Source organism: Microcebus murinus, chromosome 24, assembly GCF_040939455.1.
Source record: "Microcebus murinus isolate Inina chromosome 24, M.murinus_Inina_mat1.0, whole genome shotgun sequence".
In the NCBI taxonomy this organism is placed as follows: domain Eukaryota; kingdom Metazoa; phylum Chordata; class Mammalia; order Primates; family Cheirogaleidae; genus Microcebus; species Microcebus murinus.
In genome coordinates this window covers 28,604,114-28,625,301 of record NC_134127.1, presented here as the reverse complement: position 1 = coordinate 28,625,301, position 21,188 = coordinate 28,604,114, and the positions used below count along the sequence as shown (strand labels likewise).

The 21,188-nt window shown below is 40.6% G+C and overlaps 1 protein-coding gene across 2 annotated transcripts in view; it reads right to left on the bottom strand.

Annotated features, from left to right (window-relative positions):
• CSMD1 (CUB and Sushi multiple domains 1) overlaps positions 1-21,188 on the bottom strand; it is a 1,569,742-nt gene that overhangs the window by 759,627 nt on the left and 788,927 nt on the right. For both annotated transcript variants that reach the window (XM_020282735.2, XM_075997279.1), the window contains exon 4: positions 6,272-6,466. In XM_020282735.2, coding sequence (XP_020138324.2) covers positions 6,272-6,466 — 195 coding nt within the window. The remainder of the gene's footprint in view (positions 1-6,271; positions 6,467-21,188) is intronic.

Genomic DNA, 21,188 nt, shown 5'->3' with positions numbered 1-21,188 from the left:
TTCATTTAACCCTCACACTGACACAGAGAATGACATCTCTTCAAAATGTTTGGTTTCTTTTTCTATTGAAAATATAGCATAAAGATTGGGTATGTGACCTCTGCTTTTGGGCTACCTGGATCCAGACCTCACTCCTACTTTCTGGCTATGTGAACACCTTAGGTCAGGAGTACACATAACAAAGATGGAGGCAGAGTCTGAGAAAGGCCGGTGGATGGCTCACACCTGTAATCCTAGCACTCCGGGAGGCTAAGGCCGATGGATCATTTGAGCTCAGGAATTCGAGACCAGCCTGAGCAAGAGTGAGACCCCGTCTCTGCTAAAAAATAGAAAAACATTAGCCAGAAGTGATGGCACATGCCTGTAATCCCAGCTATTTGGGAGGCTGAGACTGGAGGATTGCTTGAACCCAGGAGTTTGAGGTTGCTGTGAGCTAGGCTGATGCCACTGCACTGGCATCAGAATGAGATGCCACCTGGGCAACAGAATGAGACTCTGTCTCAAAAAAGAAGTCTGAGAAATGTGTCAGATTTGCTGATGATAATGTAGATCGTAACTCCTAGGTCCTAGGATCACTGATTTGTATGTGTTCATTCCTCTTCAGCTGCACATGCAACAAAGCTGTTTCCATCACTTTGCTTCCTCTACCAGCAAATATCCATCTTTTTCAGTCTTCCGTGATCTTCCTTCATCAGAGCCTGATGAAGGTTTCTTTCAAAACTAAGCAGGGTTTTAAATGAGATTTCTTTTTGAGAAATATACTTGGATTAATAAGGAGCTAGCTCACTCTTATCTTGTGCCCAAACTGATTTTCAAGTAGACTCTGCTCTCTGAGACTATCCATATCAAATATGTTTCAGCAATGGCTGGAAAGTTAAAGGGGAGAATTCCAATCAGATTCGGGCACAGATTTCTGTATTTCAGACCCATTTTCTTATCATTCTCCATAGTTAAACTACATCCACATATTGAACCCTACAGCATAAGAGAAAATGAAACCCACTCATGGCATCAGAGCTCTACATAATTAACAATGGGTATAGAACAAAAAAAGATAAAATTCCTCAACCTGCTAAATCTGAGCTGTCCAATTCCATAGTCAAGCATATGGGGCTAGTGAGAATTTGAATTGTGGTTACTTCACATGGAGATATGACCTAACTGTTAAAAACCATATCACATTTTCAAACTAGTATTTTTTAAAAAAGCAAAATACATCATTAATAGTTTATATGGATTGTGCGTTGACATGATGAATCTTTTGGATGGCTTGGGTTAATGAAATCCATTATTAAAATCAATTTCACCTGTTTCCTTTTACTTTTTAACGTGTGACTGGGGATTTTTAATCTCGCATTTGGCTCACACCTGTGTTATATTTCGAGTGGATGGTGCTGTTCTAAATACCGAGGAACCGGCGTGCATTGGTTTGGTGTGTGTCAGCTGAACAGCCCCTGACCCCAGGAGTTCTGCCACAAAGAGTGAGGGTGCCCTGGTGACAACACAGCTTCTTTTGTGCAAGTGCACCTGCAGTTGTCCCATGCTCTGTCTCTTCTCTATTCCTTCAAATGACCTCTTGTGGCTGCTCTTTAAAACTTCCCTGCCTGCTCTCTTGCTCCGTGGGCACATGCCTGGACGACTTCTCTCCAGTGGTGCCCTTTCTCTCTCTGTTTCATTGGAATCCCCCTCATCTCCCCAACCATCTTAATCTTGGATGACAAAAGTAAGGACAGTTCAGTGAGAAAACTAAATCAAAGGAATGGAAGGAATGAGGTCTAAAGTTAGATCAGAGATAGCAAGGAAGTGGTGCCATTCACTGCTCTAACTTTGGAGGGACATAAGCCTTCGTTCAGACCATTGACGAAGCTCTCACACTCTTTTGATCTCCATTTCTTCAGCCTTGGTTGATATCAGACAATATCAGTGCTCCTCAAAGCTTGGAGATGGTTTGAGCTGATAAGTTCGTCAAGTGCTGCCTGGGAAAGGGGAGTGAGATCCGTCTAATTCTGGAGTCCAATGTTGGAAGGTCCGCTAGCCTATCTAGTTCATGTATGAACACATACATATATATGGAACACATTTATAGACATATATGGAATATGTATATACTCTAATAGCATTTTTATTGGTAATAAAGGTGCTATTTTAGCGTGGCATATGCCTTACTATTCACTTGCTCATGTCTTGTTTGTTTCTGCTCTCAGAGGAGGAAGAGAAGCCAATAAGGTGCTTAAAATTATGAAACAATATTCTAAAAAATCTTGAAGGAAATGTTTTTCATATATACTTTTAGCCTTAGTCAAAATACCCATGAATGTGGATGCAGATGAGGACTTTCTCACCCGTGCTAAGGTTTGAAGGCTTGCTCCAAAGTGACATTTTAAGAAGGCTATTTGTGGCAGAACTAAGGGAGAGAAGACATCAGATTTAGGAATCAGTTTACAGATTGAGTTGACTACAACAGGAGGTCTCCAAGGTACTGGCTGTGGAACAGCCCTGGAGAGTATTCCGGAACCCTCTGGGGAGGATTCATGGAAAGACAGGTGGTAGGTTTTGGGGAAACTAGGGATGGTGATAATGACAAGGTGGTAAAGGGACAACATGCTGGGGAAGGGACAGCTGGAAACTGTAGGAACAACAGAAAAATGATTCATTGTGAATATTAAGTAATCCAGCCTAAGTTAGAGAAATAAGTCCACGGACTTCAGAAAGAGGCATAGAGTTAATTCATAGCAAGAATTCGCACAGTAACACAGGAGAAGATACCTGGATTATTGTGATGAATGCATAGTCTTATTAATTAACAAAGGAAAAATAAGGATAATTCAAAATTTTCGAACAAATAGAATGCAATCATGACAAAGATGGGCCAGTCTTTCACCAGGCTGGCTTTCCTTCTTCCTGAATCAATGAGGCTTCCATTCCCTGGCTCTGTTTGCAGTGAAATGAGGCCTCACTGGTGAGCTCTAACCAAAGGCTACTATGTGCAGGGGAAGGAAGAGCACTATGTGCAGAGGACCTGCCTGGAACAGCCCAAATCCTTTCCTTCCTCTGCCGACCAGATGGGGCAGCCTGGAGACCTTGCTCAAGACCCGGAGGCAGAAGATGGCAATCTCCAAGTCACCGCTGATCCCAGAGGAAGACTCATTTTGGATTTAACATGAGCAAACTGTATCTGTGCTTGAGGCCATTAACATTACATGAACAAAACAAGCAGGACGAGAATGTGCTAGTCCAAATGTGAAGCAAATGTAATTAGGAGTTCATTATGAATAATTGAGGCAAGGAAAGAGTGGCGTGAGGGATCATGACCCAGTGCTCACAGGAGAGGAAGGCTAATGACAGGCACACCATGGCTCTGTGGTGCGCAGTATTTACACAGTTACCACAACAGGAATGTTCTTTACTTTTCATCTTTTATAAGCAGCCTTTAGACAAGTTAAGGGGGGCTTCATTATGATTACAGGATAAAATATAAATGCTACCAGCTCTCATATTACAGAAGTGCTATTACTGCCGACAGAAAGCAGCCAGGGGAGGGCCAGGAGGCATACTGGAAAGAGGAGAGCCAAGACATTCATGTCTCACAAAGTGGAAAGGCAAGAGATGCCGCCAAAAAGGAAATAAATAAGCCATAAAGAATCAAGTGCATTATGTCAACTTATAAAGATAATGTGCCAAAATCTAAATCATATTGGCAGAATATGGGGAGTGGAAGTGAGGCAGTAAAATAATACTCATAGCAAGATATCAGTTGAGAAAGTTAAAAATTGATAAAGCAAAAAAGAATAATATAAACGTATTACATATAAGACAATAATGACAAAAAACCTGAGATGGTTAAATTTTATTGCATTTGTGGCATAAGAGCATGCATGCTACAATGGAATGCTGCTTTTTATAGTAAGACTTTCTGTTTTCTTAAATTGTTTAACCACGTGCATGAGTTACCTAGATTTTTAAAAGTTTACAAAAGTAGACAACACAATCACAACTACAGCTAACTGTGGTAATGTCCAAGTCAGAAATTTAAGACTTTGACAATTCAATTTGAGACTTTATTTTCTTGCCTTTATTGTAGAAACAATCGTACTTTGTTGCCTACTTCTTATTTGAGGTTATTTGAGGTACAAACAGGATCATGCATTTATGGGCTTTGGCTATTTACAAACTGATTTTTAAATGTGAGTTTTGGATGCCTTTCTGTGGTGGCCCATGTGAGTCATGCACATGATGCTAATACAGGCCACTCTGTGAAGTGCAGCACACATGAAAATAAGTTACCGGATGACAGCTTGTAGTTGGGAACCTCCAGAGTTGTGACTTTAGGGACCTCAGGTCTACAGAGCTGCTAAGAGTTATTTTCTAAAGTATAGTTTACAGAAACAAAATGTTCCATCCTAGAAAGAATAAAGGCATGTAAGCAGGTGGTGTTCAGGCAAGATGGGAGCATGAATCTCTGGCTGGAGTTGGCTAGTTGGGGAAGGCGTGGCTGAGATCTAGACATGGAGCCCATTTAACAAACTGGAAGCCAGTCTGGGTGAGATGGAGGAAAAAAAAAACTGGAATAGTAGAGTGAGAGTAGAAATAAAGCTAAGTGAAAGGCAATTTGAAATGGAAAAAAATTGGCATCACTTGAGACCTAAAGGATTCAAGAAATGATGGGGAGAACAAAGCCAGAATCACTTCAAATTCCCCCAGAAATGGAAACGATGGTAAAAATAAGGAAAAAGAAGAAAGGATATATTTAGGATGTCTAAGTAGCAGTGTTCTTGTGTAAGACCAATTAGTTTAGAGAAATCCATACAAAACAAGGAATTGGGACATTTGTGTAAATTTGGACAACATCACTGTTTTGACAATAGCAAGATGGAAAATAATTAATAGCAATGAGGAAAAATGAAGAGGGATATAATAGACCTCAGGAACATGCAGAGGAAATGAGTGTCTCAGGAGGAATAATGGATATTTGGAGTAGGAAATGGTCATCATAGGGCTTCTCTAGGGTAGAGCAATAATTGGAATATGGTAAATTCCAACTCAGACATCTACTAGCTGGAACACCATGGGCAAATTACTTTTCCCATCTGACTCAGATTCCTCATCTACAAAATGAATCTTCAATGAGTACTTACTTGTGAAGATTAAATTTGATAAAGTATTATTTGACCCATAATTAGTACCCCATATGTATTAGCTTCCAGCTTACAGTAGTAGCAGTAGTAATAATAACATGTCCATCATACCATTAATAAAGCAATTAGCATCAGGGAGCTCTATAAGAGTATAACATTTAGCAGAAAAATGAATTAAAAATAGGTAAGTATTCCTTAAGTAACATAGGTTGAAATGCAAGTAAAATAAGATGATGACCTGCAGTTGGGGCTGTAGATTGGTAGTTACAAGCATAGATTAAAAGACTGGGTTTGAGTCTCACCTCATCATATACTATCTTTAGTACCTATTAGAAATTAATATTCTCTTTCTGTATCTTTTAAATGAGTGTATATAATTATTACATCAGCCAGTTGTGAGAGGTAAATAGGATGATCCAGGTGAAGTGCTTAGTAGATTTTCCGGCATTTGATTAAGACCTCAATAAATGTGAGCTATGTTTTAGTTTTGAACTCACACAACGAGTTTGTCTTAGCAAGTCAAAACCTAAGAGTCGAAGTCTGCTCTTTCCTAAAGTCACTGAAACAGCAAAATAATTTTATCAGAAGGTGTAAAAGTCGCAGGGCTCCATGTGAAGTGGTTCTAATCTCGCACTGAACCGTGATGACGAACACTTGGGAGAGGGCACCCATTCACGGCCACCTCATTTCAGAAGCCTAAGAATGTTGCAAGTGTTCTTAAAAAATAAACATGTGACCCCATAGAGGGTTGTTTGTAATTTTTAACAAGGATATAAAAGAAGGAACCATCAAAGCACGAAGCTATGTGCACATCTACATAGAATCTATGACAAGAGGTGATCAGAATAGGCAGAAGTCCATAAAGTTTGGGAAATAGAAGGAAGAAAATTATGGATATTTGGGGACATAAGAACAAGTTGTAAATTTGTCACTGACTTCTCAGGGTCCAGTCATGGTTTCTCACGTAAACTATAATATCAGTTTGGGGGACAGAGTGAGCTGGCACAGTAACACCTAGCCAAATGTGCTCTCTTTTCATTTTAAGTGGAAGCTTTTGTTAACATAAGATCGGTTCCAAAGCCTCTGACTGAGTGTGCGTGCCAGTTCGCAAGCACACACCGCGGGCGGGACGGTACCTCTGCAAAAAGGAGCTGGGAAGTCCCATGACGCGCCATTCCCCGGGCTGACGATGCAGGTCAGGGTCGCGTGACCCTCCAGGATGTAGCCAGAGAGACAGCTGTACCGGATTTTGTCTCCTATGTTGAACCTTGTCCCGTGGAGAACTCCTTTCAATATTTCTCCGGGGTTTCCACAGGTGTGGCTAGGTAAGACTGTTGGAAGGAGAAAAGAAAGGAGGGGGAAAAATTAAAATTTTATATTAAGATCCATTTATATCACAAAACAGGAACTGCTTTTTGAACTATAAAAAATTAGTAAATGTGTAGCATAGGTATTCTTTTTAATTGTACCTGAAAACTAGACTGAGAAAACATTTTTTAAAAAATGTTTATAGCATAGTAAAAGTGACACTTTAAAGGTAGAAAACACGGTGAGGCTGTGTTGGAGGAGCCCTTTGGATTGTGACTCAGGAAACTTTCTCCATCAAAATTATTTTATAATTTTTCCTGGAAGCTGAAGGCTCTTACTACAGTCAAGACACAGGCTGAACCCACAATGAACCGTTATCACAGAACCGTTAGTAACCATCCTTATTAGAAGACATGCACTCACTAGTTGACTGTGTCTAGATATATTGTTTCCCCAAAGACAAGAGCTATCCATGTGAATCTATCAAGTAAATCTGCTCAAGGTAACCACCACACGCAGTCACTGTTGCAGTGAGAAACCCAAATGAGCCATCTGAAGACTTAACGCAGCCCGTACAGCTTTCCTGTGCATTTCTCTGTTGAGAACAGCAAGAACATATTTTCTGGTTAACTTTAGCGTGGATAATATAATTGACTCTTGTGCAGAAAGATCAGCATCACAACATTAAACGTCAGCGCACGCTCTCGTGCTGCGTGATGACGTCTCTGTCAGCGATGCCCCTCATGTGTGACAAGGCTCCTCGAGGTCACAGTGGTGCTGAAAACCTCCAGTGCCCAGCGGCGTTGCAGCTGCCACAGCCTTGCAGCACGAGGCATCACTCAAGCGTCTGTGGTGACCCTGGTGTTAACAAACCCCTGAGCTGCCCGTCCTGTAAAAGTCTTGCACACACAATTGTATACAGGTCATGATACTTGATGATAAAAAAAACACAAAAACTAGTGTTAGTAGCTTCTATATTTACTGTACTCTACTTTTTATCATCATTTCAGAATCTTATTCTTTCTACATATAAAAAGAAAGTTAACTGTAAAACAGCCTCTGGCAGGTGCTTCAACAGATATGCCAGGAGGCACTGTTGTCACGGGTGATGGCAGCTCCACGCACGTTACGGCCCTGAAGACCGTCCAGCAGGACTAGCTGTGGTGCTGGAAGGCAGTGACATTGAAGACCCTGATGCTGTGTAGGCCCTGTGTGTGTGTGTGTGTATGTGTGTGTGTCTTCGTTTTTAACAAAAATGTTTAAAAGTAAAATACAAAATGAAAAACAAAGTTTATACAATAAGGACATTTGTGTCTTAAGCTAAGTGGTATTACTAAAAGAGTCAAAAGGTTAAAAATTAAGTTTATAGGGCCGGGTGAGGTAGCTCACGCCTGTAATCCTAGCGCTCTGGGAGGCCAAGGCGGGGGGGATCATTTGAGCTCAGGAGTTCGAGATCAGTCTGGGCAACATAGTGAGAGAAAAAAAGAAAGAAAGAAAGAAAAGAAAGAAAAGGAAGAAAAGGAAGAAAAGGAAGGAAGAAAGAAAGAAAGAAAGAAAGAAAGAAAGAAAGAAAGAAAGAAAGAAAGAAAGAAAGAAAGAAAGAAAGAAGGGAGGGAGGGAGGGAGGGAGGGAGGGAGGGAGGGAGGGAGGGAGGAAGGAAGGAAGGAAGGAAGGAGGAAGGAAGGAAGGAAGGAAGGAAGGAAGGAAGGAAGGAAGGAAGGAAGGAAGAAAGAAAGGAAGCAAGAAAGAAAGGAAGCAAGAAAGAAAGAAAGAAAGAAGAAAGGAGGGAGGGAGGAAGGGAGGGAAGGAAGGAGAGAGAGAGAGAGAAAGAAAAGAAAGAAAAAGGAAGGAAGGAAGGAAGGAAGGAAGGAAGGAAGGAAGGAAGGAAGGAAGGAAGGAAGGAAGGAAGGAAGGAAGGAAGGAAGGAAAGAAGGAAGGAAGGAAAGAAATAAATTAGCTAGACAACTATATATATATATAAATTAGCCGGGCATGGTGATGCATGCCTGTAGTTCCAGCTACCGTGTTTCCCCGAAAATAAGACCTACCCATAAAATAAGCCCTAGCAAGATTTCTAAGCATTTGCGCAATAGAAGCCCTACCCCGAAAATAAGCCCTAGTGATGGGCGTGGCTGCGCAGCGCATCTGCACAACCCATGCATCTCGTTGCGGAGCGGTAAAGAAGACGAGCAGCCCTTCTCATCTGCCCCATGAGAGCTCTATTGCTCGATGTGAGAGATTGGGGCCAATGGTTCTAAGGGAAATAGAGTCGCAAGAAATTCAGGATGGAATTTGGGGTTTGGAGAGTTATGATGATGTTCCAGAAGATAATGGCTTAACTATATTTGAATAAATGTAGACTGTACCATACTTTAAAAAAATAACACATCCCCTGAAAATAAACCCTAGGGTGTCTTCTTGAGGAAAAATAAATATAAGACTCTGTCTTATTTTCAGGGAAACATGGTACTCGGGAGACTGAGGCAGGAGGATCGCTTGAGCCCAGGAGTTTGAGATTGCTGTGAGCTAGGCTGATGCCACGGCACTCTAACCCAGACAACAGAGTGAGACTCTGTCTCTAAATAAATAAATAAATAGTTTATAAAATAAAAAGTTACAAAAAGTTAAGGTTAATTTATCATTGAAAAAATAGTTTTTATCAGCTTAGTGTAGCTCAGCATAGTGTGTGCATAAAGTCTGCGGCAGTACACAGTGTGCCCAAGGCCCTCACACCCCACACTCACTGGCTCGCCCAGAGCAACTCCAGTCCTGCAAGCTCCATTCTCGGGAAGTGCCCTACACAGATATATGATTTCTGATGTTTTGTGCCTTTGCTTTACTATACCTTTTCTATATTTAGACACACAAAAGCCATTGTGTTGCAGTTGCCTGCAGCATTCAGTACAGGAAAGTGCTGCACAGTTTTATAGCCTAGGGGCGACAGGTGGTGTCTCAGAGCCAGGTGGGTGGTGGGCTGCACCGTTTAGGTTTGTGTAAGTGCACTCTGTGATGCTCACACAACGACAAAAATCACCAAAAGATACAGATGTCACATGCATGAGCGTCGCACTGTGTCACCTGCAGCGCATGTAATACACTTAAACAGAAGTGAAGCCCCTCAGAAAGTTAACGCTGCACTGTTAAAGGCTGTCGAAGAGTGGAAATGCGCTGCCTGGTATGTTTTTGAAGGGAAAATACCGTTAATGAACACAAGGGTCATCCCAAGTAGGCTTCTGAAAAGAAGTGTCTCTTAAAACGTTCAACAGAGAGCTAAACCCCTACAATTAAAATGATTTCTTCCATTCCATATGATCAATTTGGAAAAAAACATTTTAATAGGGAAAAATCAGTGCAGATGTTAGGAGTAGTGGCATTTTCAAAGCGGAAAATACAAACGGATGGCGAGCATGCCTGCCCCTGCGATCAACACCTTATTTCAGATTGTTGCCGCTGACACGAGACGCCCTTTCCAGGTGCAGAGTCAGGCCCGCTGCGCGGCAGGTCCCGGCGTGACGTCGTTCCCTTCACTGCACTTTCATTATACCTCTACTGAGAACAAAACCGCTCCTGGCCAGGGCCGCTGTCTGTGGAGTCCGCATCTTCCCCTTGAGTCTGTGTGGCTTTCCTCTGGGTCCTCTGGTTCCCTGCCCCATCCCAAAGCGGTGCCGTGGTGGCGAACTGGCAGGTGTGCATTGTCCCACGGTGAGCGAGTCTGTGTGTGATTGGCCGTCTGCAGAGTGGCGTCCTGAGCCACCTGCAACCCTGAACTGGAATGACGGAGTGAGTCATTGTCTTACATGCTAATTACACTTATTACTCTTCCTTAAATGTACGTAGAAGTCACATCTGTTTCCATGTCTAGTATTCAATGTGTTTTAGTCTTAATTTACAAGTTTCTCAGCCCCAGGAGAGAGGCCTGAGCCAGACCTGAAGCTTTGTGATGTTTTTGTGCCCAGAAATGTGCTGTGGGAGCTGAACTCTCGTGTATGCCAATTAGCCTGTGGGAGAGCTGGTTTTGTTGATGTCGTTTCCCTTAAAGTTGTGGTTTCCAGAACCTACGGAGGACTTCAAGAGAGGACTCTTGCAGTAGTGACGGCCACGGTTCCACCCAAGGGCACAGGAGCAGCAAGAAGGGAAAAGATAATGTTTATTTTTCCAGCATCACAGACCACTTTGATAGCTTCCTTTTATTTTATTTTTTGTTCTTATCTATAGATTTTAGGCTTTACCTTAACATCTTGACAATTATAAAAAGAATTTTGAAAGAAGCATACCAAACACTTAGTCTTTACAAAGTGCCACTTCTTTTCTTCTTTCTTTCTTTCTTTCTTTTTCTTTCTTTCTTTCTTTCTTTCTTTCTTTCTTTCTTTCTTTCTTTCTTTCTTTCTTTCTCTCTCTCTCTCTCTCTCTCTCTTCTCTCTCTCTCTTTCTCTCTCTCTTTCTCTCTTTCTTTCTTTCTTTCTTTCTTTCTTTCTTTCTTTCTTTCTTTCTTTCTTTCTTTCTTTCTTTCTTTCTTTCTTTCTTTCTTTCTTTCTTTCTTTCTTTCTTTCTTTCTTTCTTTCTTTCTTTCTTTCTTTCTTTCTTTTTTTTTGACAGAGTCTCACTCTTGCCCAAGCTAGAGTGCCATGGCATCAGCCTAGCTCACAGCAACCTCAAACTCCTGGGCTCAAGTGATCCTCCTGCCTCAGACTCCTGACTAGCTGGGATTACAGACATGTGCCACCATGCCCAGCTAATTATTTTTCTATATATATTTTTAGTTGGTCAATTAATTTCTTTCTACTTTTTTAGTAGAGATGGGGTCTCGCTCTTGCTCAGGCTGCTTTCCAACTCCTGACTTTGAGAGATCCACCTCCCTTGGCCTCCCAGAATGCTAGGATTACAGGTGTGAGCCACTGTACCACTGGCCCAAAGTGCCACTTTCAACTGACAAGTACCATGATGGAACAGGGAAGACATCAAGTTCTCTTCTTTTATACTTGTCAGCTCTGTTTATTTGATGTAAATATTTCCTCCTCAGTATTTATTTCTACAGACAAGATGTGAAGATTGAATGAGATAGCATAGGTCTACAAATATCTGCTCTTTATGACTCTATTATCAGATTTAATTGCAAACAGCTGTCAACAGCTCAAAGGACCTTGTGGATTGCTCAAGGTTGGGGTTGCATCATTTTCATTTTTGTCCAGAACAAGTGACCAGTCATCAGCAGGTGTTGCTATAGATATGTTGATATGTTTGCTCAACTAAATGATAATCACTGATGTTATATAAAACAGATCATATATTCTCCCAGATATATTTATATGTACAATAAACTAAAATTTACATAGCTCAGAAGCTTGGTGGGAATAGGAAAAAAATGTTTTTCAAAAACTGATGGGAAAAATACTATTTTAGAAACATTGAATCAGTTAATAATGTATAGTCACTTTATTCCCATACTTGTCAAAAAATGGAAATAGGCATCGGAGGCTTAAAACAAATTTAAGAATATAAAAAGCAAAAAACCTTAGCAAATAGGAAAAAGTGGTTAAAACTGCCTCTTAAAGTTTAAAGTTACTGGTTGGTAGCACAGTTATACATGTATAATTTAGGAATTGAGGATTTCTATTTTCAACCAGTTTCCTTCTAAAAAAGTTTTTGTTAAAATTTTAATGTAAACAATGTCAACAACTGAAAAGAAATAATTAAGGATGAATTATAGAATGTCTTTTGTTCCTTTGGGTAGATGCCAATGAATTAGGATAGTTTCTTTTAGTTGCAAATAACAAAAATGCATATAGTGTTATAATACCATCAGCAATTTCATCCAAAATTACCAAAATGCCCATAAATTATAAAAAAATTGATTGAAATAATTAGGTCTATGCAAAGATTTAAGACTCAGACACAGGAAATCAACATACGAAAATCCACTGGCTGAGAAAAACTCATGTAAAATCAAGTAAATGCAACACAACATCATTTCTGCCCATTTCATTTTAACTACATTTTTAACCAGCTTCCCTGAAGATCCTGAATGTCCCTCTGTGTCTCCCACAGTAATGAGCACCCATCAAGTATTTGGTAAATACTTACTGAATTGACTTGAGCTCTACTTTTAATTCTCTCTAATTCTTTCTTGGGCAATTTGCACTGTTTCCCACAGATGCTTCAAGAAAGAAATTCTTATTTAGGTGCTGGGAATTCTGCACCCAGTGCAGACATCTGGGGCTGTGAAAGGATTTCTTGAAAGGAACTCCAGGCACAGTTGTTTCCTCTCATGGCAGGTTTCCATCAGACCTCTGAAGCCAAGTCTGTCTGAAACATAGGCTGCCATTCTGATTATGCACACGAAAATTCCCTGCGTGACATTTTTAACTTGGTGAGTACTCATGATCTCAGCACAGTGACCTGATCGGGCTATCGCATGGAAACTTTAGCCACCTGTGTAAATGGTTAAATGGATGTCATATTAAATATATTTCCAAAAGAAAAGCGAAGACACGACACTACAGCAAAACACAGCATCAATATTCATCACTCAATGAAACAAAAGGCTATCCAAAAAAAAAGTTTGAAATTCATCAAAGGAGCGGTAGCATTTTTAAGGGCATGTGTACAGTCAATGAAATTTCATTAGGCACATTCATTTGAAAACTGGGTCCCTTAGGGCTGCTGTCAGTCCATTTGTTTACACTTTGCCTTTCCTGGGTCTCCTGGCAGCTTAAGGAAATAAAACTTCAAATACCCACATGACATGCAGCACTTGATTTGTAAACCAACTGTAGTAGATGTGTTTGCTTTGGACTGTTTGCCGCAGAAGGTTCTTCACCCCACTCCCTCTCCTGGCTTTGGGGAGGATTAGAAAAATCTGGTTGTATAATTTTTTATGAAACACTAAAATCAGATTTTCAAATCTGAAAGAAAGCTGACGTTTGTTCTCTTTACTGACTCTCTGACTCCTGGCCAATCTGTAAAACAAGATGCTGCTGAGGCAGCATCTCCATGACAAAAGCAACCAGGATTCCTCAGTAGGCTGCAGTTACAGAGTGCCTTCTGTTTTCAGTGTCATGGTCCCCTAGGAGGAGAGGAGGTGAAAGACAGCCACCTTACAAATGGCACTGCTAGGAGAAGTAGCTGGTGCTAGGGGAGCACTCAGAAGTATCCATAAGTGAGTTTTAAGTATACTGATGGGTAAAAAGGGGAAGGTTTGGCCAAATCAGAATGGAAAGAAGATTCTTATATGAGAAAGTAGTTGTAGCAGGCATTTATAGAAAAGTATGTAGCACAGTGGGCTACAATTGTCAGATGTGGTGCCAGACTTGTGTCTCTGCCCTAGAAACCGACTATGTGACATTGGACACCTGACTTCCATCCCTATTTCCATGTCTTCAGAAGGGGAATGAAAAGTGTATAACTGGGCTAGGCGCAGTGGCTCACGCCTGTAATCACTCTGGGAGACTGAGGCGGGTAGATTGCTTGAGGTCAGGAGTTCGAAACCAGCCTGAGCAAGAGCGAGACCCCATCTCTACTAAAAATAGAAAGAAATTAATTGGCCAACTAAAAATACATCTACAAAAAATTAGCTGGGCATGGTGGCACATGCCTGTAGTTCCAGCTACTCAGGAGGCTGAGGCAGGAGGATTGCTTGAGCCCAGAGGATTGAGGTTGCTATGAGCTAGGCTAACACCACAGCACTCACTCTAGCCTGGGCAACAAAGTGAGACTCTCAAAAAAAAAGAAAGAAGGAAAAATGTATAACTGATTCATGGATTTGTTGTAAAAAAAAAAAAATAAATAAGTGAGATAATGCAAGTAAAAGAGTGGGCAGGGCAGTTGGTACAGATTAAGTACTCCATAATAATGTTAGTAACCTTTCATTTATTTTCCCAATTCTAGAGCACCATGCACAATTCAGGCAAAAATATAATGTCCAATGTATACAGAGATTTTAACATATATCCCAATTACAGAAACAATAAAGAATATTTTTAAAAGTGTATCAGAGGCAAGATTGTCATTAAAATGGGAGCATAGTGTTTATGATTGGAAGTAAAGGAGAAAGACATCACACTTTTTATTTAGCAATATTAATTCTATTTCATTGTTTCTGCTCTGTTGTAATAACTGCTGATACTTACAAAACATGCACTATAGTGTTAGACACTGTTCTAAGTGGTACTTTTATATATTTACAGTGTATATGAAGTAAGTGCTAGTATGATCCCCATTTTATAGAAAAAACACTGTGGCACAGGGAGATTAAGCAGCTTCTATGCCGCACAGCTGGCAAGTATTGGTGGTAGGGTTTGTATGTGGTAGATCCAGAACATCTACTTACAAGGCATTCAGTAATCTGTCTTTCTTATGAAAATGTTGGATACATCAAAAGAGATGATAGTGATAAAATGCCATCAGGTCTGTAATGTTCTCGGTGGAGCTAGGTTTGATAATGGATTTGAGAGACTTGCGATGTTTCCTTGGGTAAAACTGCCCTATAGCATTTCTGCTGTTACACAAATTTACCTGGAGAGCTTGGAACATATTATTTAAAAGCCAGGCTATACCATGCTAACATTAATCAAGAGAACACTTGAGTGGCTATATTACTATCACACACCAATGTTTTCAACACAAATGGTATCACCAGGGATCAAGAGGATTATTTAATGATGATAAAAGGATGAGTTTGTCAAAATGGGTATAATAATCCTAAACATTTATGTGCCTAATAACAAAGTTTCAAAATACTGAAGCAAAGGCTGATAGAACTGCATGGACAAATAGAAAAAATTAAATAATAGTTGGAAATTTCCATACTGGTCTCTTAATAACTGAATGCACAGTATACTGAGAATGAGTAAGGATAAAGAACGCCAGAATAGCTTCACTGCTCACCTTCTAATTAATTAATCGCTATAGAAGTCATTAGAAATATTAACAAATATTTGACCTAGATGAAAATTTAAAATAGTATATCAAAGGTGTGGGGCTCACTGAGAACTATGCTTAGATGGAAATTTATAGCATAGAATGTTTATATTATAAAATAAAAAAAAGCGTCTCAGATAAATTACCTAAGCCTCTACCGTGAGAAACTAGAAAAGAACTGTGAATAAACCCAAAGGAAGAAGCAATGAAGACAAGAACAGACATTATTCCTCGATAAAGCTGTTTAAGAAAAATGTCAAATGTTTTTCACATATTCTACCGAGAAATCCTCACTGCATCCCAAGCCGTCTTTAGTGATCAGACTGCACACATGAGCCGATCACAGACCTTACCATGGAGAGGGCTCACAGTCTGGGAGGCAGCAGACAAGAAAACACAGTGTCTTAGGAACCAAGGTAGTTTTGTATAAGGAGTTAAGATAGTAAGAAGTAAAAAAATGTGTGTGTGTGTGTGTGTGTGTGTGTGTGTGTGTGTGTGTGTGTGTGAAGTAGACTAGCAGACTACTGAAGGCACCTCCATGCAGGCAAAAGCATGTTCAAAGATACGAAGACATGAGATACTTTGGAAGAAGAAGTTTTGGAGCAAGCACATGGGTGCAGGTAGCCTGAAGTGTGCTGCTTAGTGGCCTCTCAAAACGGTGAAATACACATCGAATGGCCAAACTGGAATTACAAAAGACCAAATGCATTTCCTAATTTCACAGGTGACAGTGCACATTTATTTCAGTGGTCCAAATCACAGATTCAATTAGATTAAAAATAATATCTGTCACTTGCTGAGCTTCCATATCAAAACTCAAAACCTTTCTGTATGCTATCTCTAATCCCCACGACGACCCAGAATGAGGCACCATTACTTCAAGTCCAAATAGAGAGGAGATGACATCTGGTGAGGTCGAACAGCCTGGTTGGGTTGATAGACATGAACTGCATCTGTACAAACCTATGATACCCCCACCATGCCCCACTGTCACATTTCTGTTCGTGAAATTAAAATGCTTTCAAATGCAAATGTAAGTTAGAGAGATGCATGTTTGGGATAGTTTAATAGAAAAACACAAGCTAATTAATTAGAAAGTATAGGCCCCTGTCCTATCCTGCCATTGTTTCCCTCGCTGTGACATTACATTTTGGGGTTTACCCTTTTCTCTTCTTAACCACTTCAGTACCAGCGTTGACTATAGTGGACAGCCACAGATGAACGTGCACAGCAAAGCATCGACTGTAGCCGGCAGCCGTGATATGACTTTTCTAATTTTTCATTTATCAAAATAAAATTATGAACATTTAAAAATAACGTAATGAAAACATATATGTGTGTGTTACCTATTCTGATATTTACATGACAAATAAAGCTGCCTGTAAAGTAAAACAAGCTTTCAGTGCTTTCAAGCCTTCCTCATCACACAGGAGCAAAACGTCAATGCACAGCACAGATTGCCGTGTGGACTGTGAGTGCCCCTGTGGGCGAGGTTTCGTGGCTGGTGAGCGCCGAACTGAAGCGATAAACTGTGAAAAACAAGATGAGAGTTGGGATGAACTCACCCATCATAAAAGTTTAGGGATATGTGCAACAGTGGCTGTTTCAAAAGCATACAACTTCTGGCATCTTTCTCAAAACTTATTATTACAAATTAAAAAAAAATATATATATATATGTGGCAAAGGAAAATCAGAGGAAGCATCTTTGAAAAAAATTAATGCAAAATTTTAAAAGGAAACAATGCAGTCCTTATTTACCATTTCCTTAGTAGGACATGGTCTCTCTATAAGATAAAGGCAATCTCAATGTCAGTTAACATTCTGACATCCCAAGCTCTAAGACCTTTACCATAAAAGAGGCCTGTCTTGTTCTAAAAGCAGGGTTCCATCTCTGGGACCAGCAACTGCACCCAAGAGAGGGAAGGGATGTGCGGAGGATCAGGGAACTTCATTCCACCTGTGATTCCACCAAGAGAGAGCTGAGTCACTGGGAGCATAACTGAATTTGGGTCTCAGTTTCTTCTCCTGTGAAATGAGAGGAGTTGCAGTGGGTTCCCATGGAAGCTGACTGGTAGGGACATTTGCAGGCAGCAAGTCTGTGAAACGGGGTCAGGAAAGAAAGCAGGAATGGGCAGAGAGAGAAAATGAACTACAACAGCCAAAGGCCTCAGCCGGTTCTAACAGGGTGTGCTTGATTTGCCCTGGGACTTCGGCATTGTTCAAATTGCAGAGAGAGGCCTTTCAATCATGCATCGCCGAGTCGCTGGATGTGGGCTGCCACCTGGTCGGGGCAGTAGCCCCTGCACTGGGCAGCTCTCTCAGGCCAACAGGGATTCCCAGAGAGGTATTGGCTCAGAGAAGCCAGCTGCCAAACCCTCTCCTGGAAAAGTTAACTTTCAAAAATAGCCGCACAGGATCTGAGAATAATCATATTTAACATCCAGTTCATGGAAGTGTTTTTATTTCTTATGTTATACTTAAACATTATACATAAACGTTCCAGCTTACAGGAAAAATATGCTATTACAGAATAGCTTTGTGCCGGGGTGTTGTATGGAAGCAACAGACAAGACAGAAGGGGAGATTTAGAGTGATAGATCTGGATTTAGAGTGATTCTCAATGCAATACCTTACACTTCTCCAGCCTGACCACAGAGGGTGGATGGGCCGCTGGGTGCACCAGGAGCCCAGGCCCAGGGCAGACGAACCTGTGGCCGGCAGCTGTGGCATGCACTAGCTTAGAAGCAGAAGTGAGACAAAGCCTCTCATTTATTTTATTTTATTTTTCCAGAGATACTAAATGAAGGTTATCCTTGCAGGGGGAGGCAGGCAAAAAGAATATCCCATTTGTATGTGATATCAGGAGATGAAATGTTCCAAGGGCACTGTAATTTGAAATAGTGCAGCATTAGTGCTCATCAAGGGAAAGTGGCCACAGCAGGTGGAAGATAACTGACTGGCTTGGAGCAATCGAGTAGCTGCTGGTGCTGGCGTCAAAGTGCCGCGCTGAACACGAGGGGGACCCCGGTTCCAAGGGCGGCGTGTGGGCCCCGTGGGCAGCAGCTGCAGTTACAGCTCAGACAGAGGCTATGCAATTTTCTAGAATGAAACAGACTCGAGAATATTGTTGCTATTAGTGGCAACTTAAAAAAGAAAAAGGGCAAATTACCTTTGGGAAGAGGATTGCAGCTGAAATAATTTTAAATAGAGAACCCAGAATTCAAAAGCAATCACTGTAAGATCCAAAGACTAAAATAAAACCTGCGAGCACAGGTGACCTACAAAATACAAAGACTAAACTACATACATTAAAGTCATTTTCATGCATTATAAGAGATGCTTCTTTGCATCCTTATCATCCACCATTTCCTTTCAGACGCTGGGCATGGAATTTTTTACAAAGTAGGATCTTCACACCTGTGGTCATGGACATGCACATCAGTACATTGTATATTGCTCAGAAAAAATACACATCTGAGTAACACAAATCAAAGTATATCAGATGCCTGTATTGAAAAGTGGATATAATTCAAAATAATGGTTCTGTAATTTTATTTAGATATGTAATTTAGGATTCATGGAAGACAGACTTTAACTCATTTTTCCAGTTTCAAGCTATATGTGTATAGAAAATAATAAGCAGTGTTTAATAATTTCCAAAAGTCAGGCCAGGCACGGTGGCTCACGCCTGTAATCAATCCTAGCACTCTGGGAGGCCGAGGCGGGTGAATTGCTCAAGATCAGGAGTTCGAAACCAGCCTGAGCAAGAGTGAGACCCCCCCCCCCCCGTCTCTACTAAAAATAGAAATAAATTAATTAGCCAACTAAAAATATATAGAAATAATTAGCCGGGCATGGTGGCACATGCCTGTAGTCCCATCTACTCGGGAGGCTGAAGCAGGAGGATTGCTTGAGCCCAGGAGTTTGAGGTTGCTGTGAGTGAGGCTGATGCCATGGCACTCTAGCCCAGACAACAAAGTGAAACTCTGTCTCAAAAAAAAAAAAAAACAAAATTTTTTTCTAAAAGTCATGTGGCATTATCTTTTGTTTCTGGTTAATGAATTCCAGGCTGTTTCTCAGTCTAACCTGATTTAGTTTTTCTTCTTTGTGCTGGTGGTAATCTTCTGAAAACAATCTTAAATCCATGGACATAAATAGTTTCAGTTTACCAGGAATCGGTATATTCCAAATTTATGATTTTCATGTCCATTTGAACCTAAAAGTGCTTTCTCTTATTAAATTTATATAAATAGCTCAAGCTTTATAGAAAGAATGTTTTAGAAGAGGTGGAGCATGCTTCCTTGTCTTCTTAGTCACTTACTACCCTATCTTACATTTGTGAGCTTCAAGATTATTCTCACTTCTGAAGTTTTGCTGTGGATTATTGAGTTTCAATAATTCCATCATAGCAAGAATTGAGTGTATAGATATAATTAATATGAAATGCACAGGTTATTTCCATTCAGTTTAAAATTATCTCTATATTATTTAAATTATTTAATAATTTAAAATTATGTTTGCCTCCCCCATAACGTGCACACACGTATTATAAATAATTTCAGCCTAAGGAGAAGGTGGACTAGCAATGATTAAACTCTCAGTATTGAGCACTCGATGCTTTATTTCCCTGAATTCCTGCAGGACCCACGCAGAGAAGAAGGTAACATGAGCCCATCGAGGATGCAGGAAGAGAGGCTTAAGGCCAAGATAGACACTGAGCTAGACCTTTGTCCAACTCAGACCTTACATGCCCGTTTCTCATTGCAGAAACCTCCCTGACTGGCATCACCTGGCCCTGCAGGTTGTCACACAGAGGAGACTGCTGGGGTCCAAGAGGAGGCAGAATGAAATATGGTCTTTGGTCCTGATGTAACTGCATTTCAGCAATGGCTTCCAGGACATCAGAACACAGCAGGAAGCCCCGGCTGAGGTCAGAGGAGCGCCCACAAGTATTCTGATGACCTCTCAGCACATCTCTGATAGGCATGATGCCTGCTACTGGGCAGGAACTTATTTATATTTCCAATCTTCCACCAGTGTTCATCAAAGGCCACTGAAACAGCAGATGGGTTTTCTGCACCTGTTGGGGCATGTTTAGCAGCGTTCCTGGCCTCTGTCTGCCAGATAGATACCTGTAGCACTCTGAGCCCCCTCTGTTATAATCATTAAAAATCTCTCCAGACTTTGCCAAATGTACCCTGGGGAACAGATTTACTCCCATTTCAAAACGACTGCACTAAGGGATCACACCCAGTTCCCCAGATTCAAGTTCCATGTAGACCCTGAGAACTAGGACATTTTTGTCTCCAGTCCTGACTTCTTACATGATTTCTAGATTTTTATACCCAGCTACTATTCCTCATATCTTTTTATTCAGGGTTTAGTATGTGAATTGTATAATTTAATATTATGTTTACTATACAACAAATATAGGTACAGGTTTATTAATTTTAATAAACACTTTAAAATTTAGGATATTTTTTAACTGTCATAAAAATTTTTAAAAATAGTAGAGAATCTGCAAATACTCTACTTGAGTTTTTGTCATTATTAACATTTTACCTTAGTATGATGCATCTGTCCCAATCAATGGACCAATGTCCATATGTGATGATTAACTAAAGTCTAATTTTGTAAGTTTTTACCAATGTCCTCTTTCTGTTGCAGGACACCATCCATTCAGAACACCATGCCATATTTATCTGACCCTTCTCTTTACGTGTCCCTGGGCTGTGACAGGTTCTCAGACTTCCCTTGCTTTAAAGGCCTGGATGATTTTCCTGCATGCTGATTACATATTTTGCAGAATGTCCCTCAGTTGGAACTT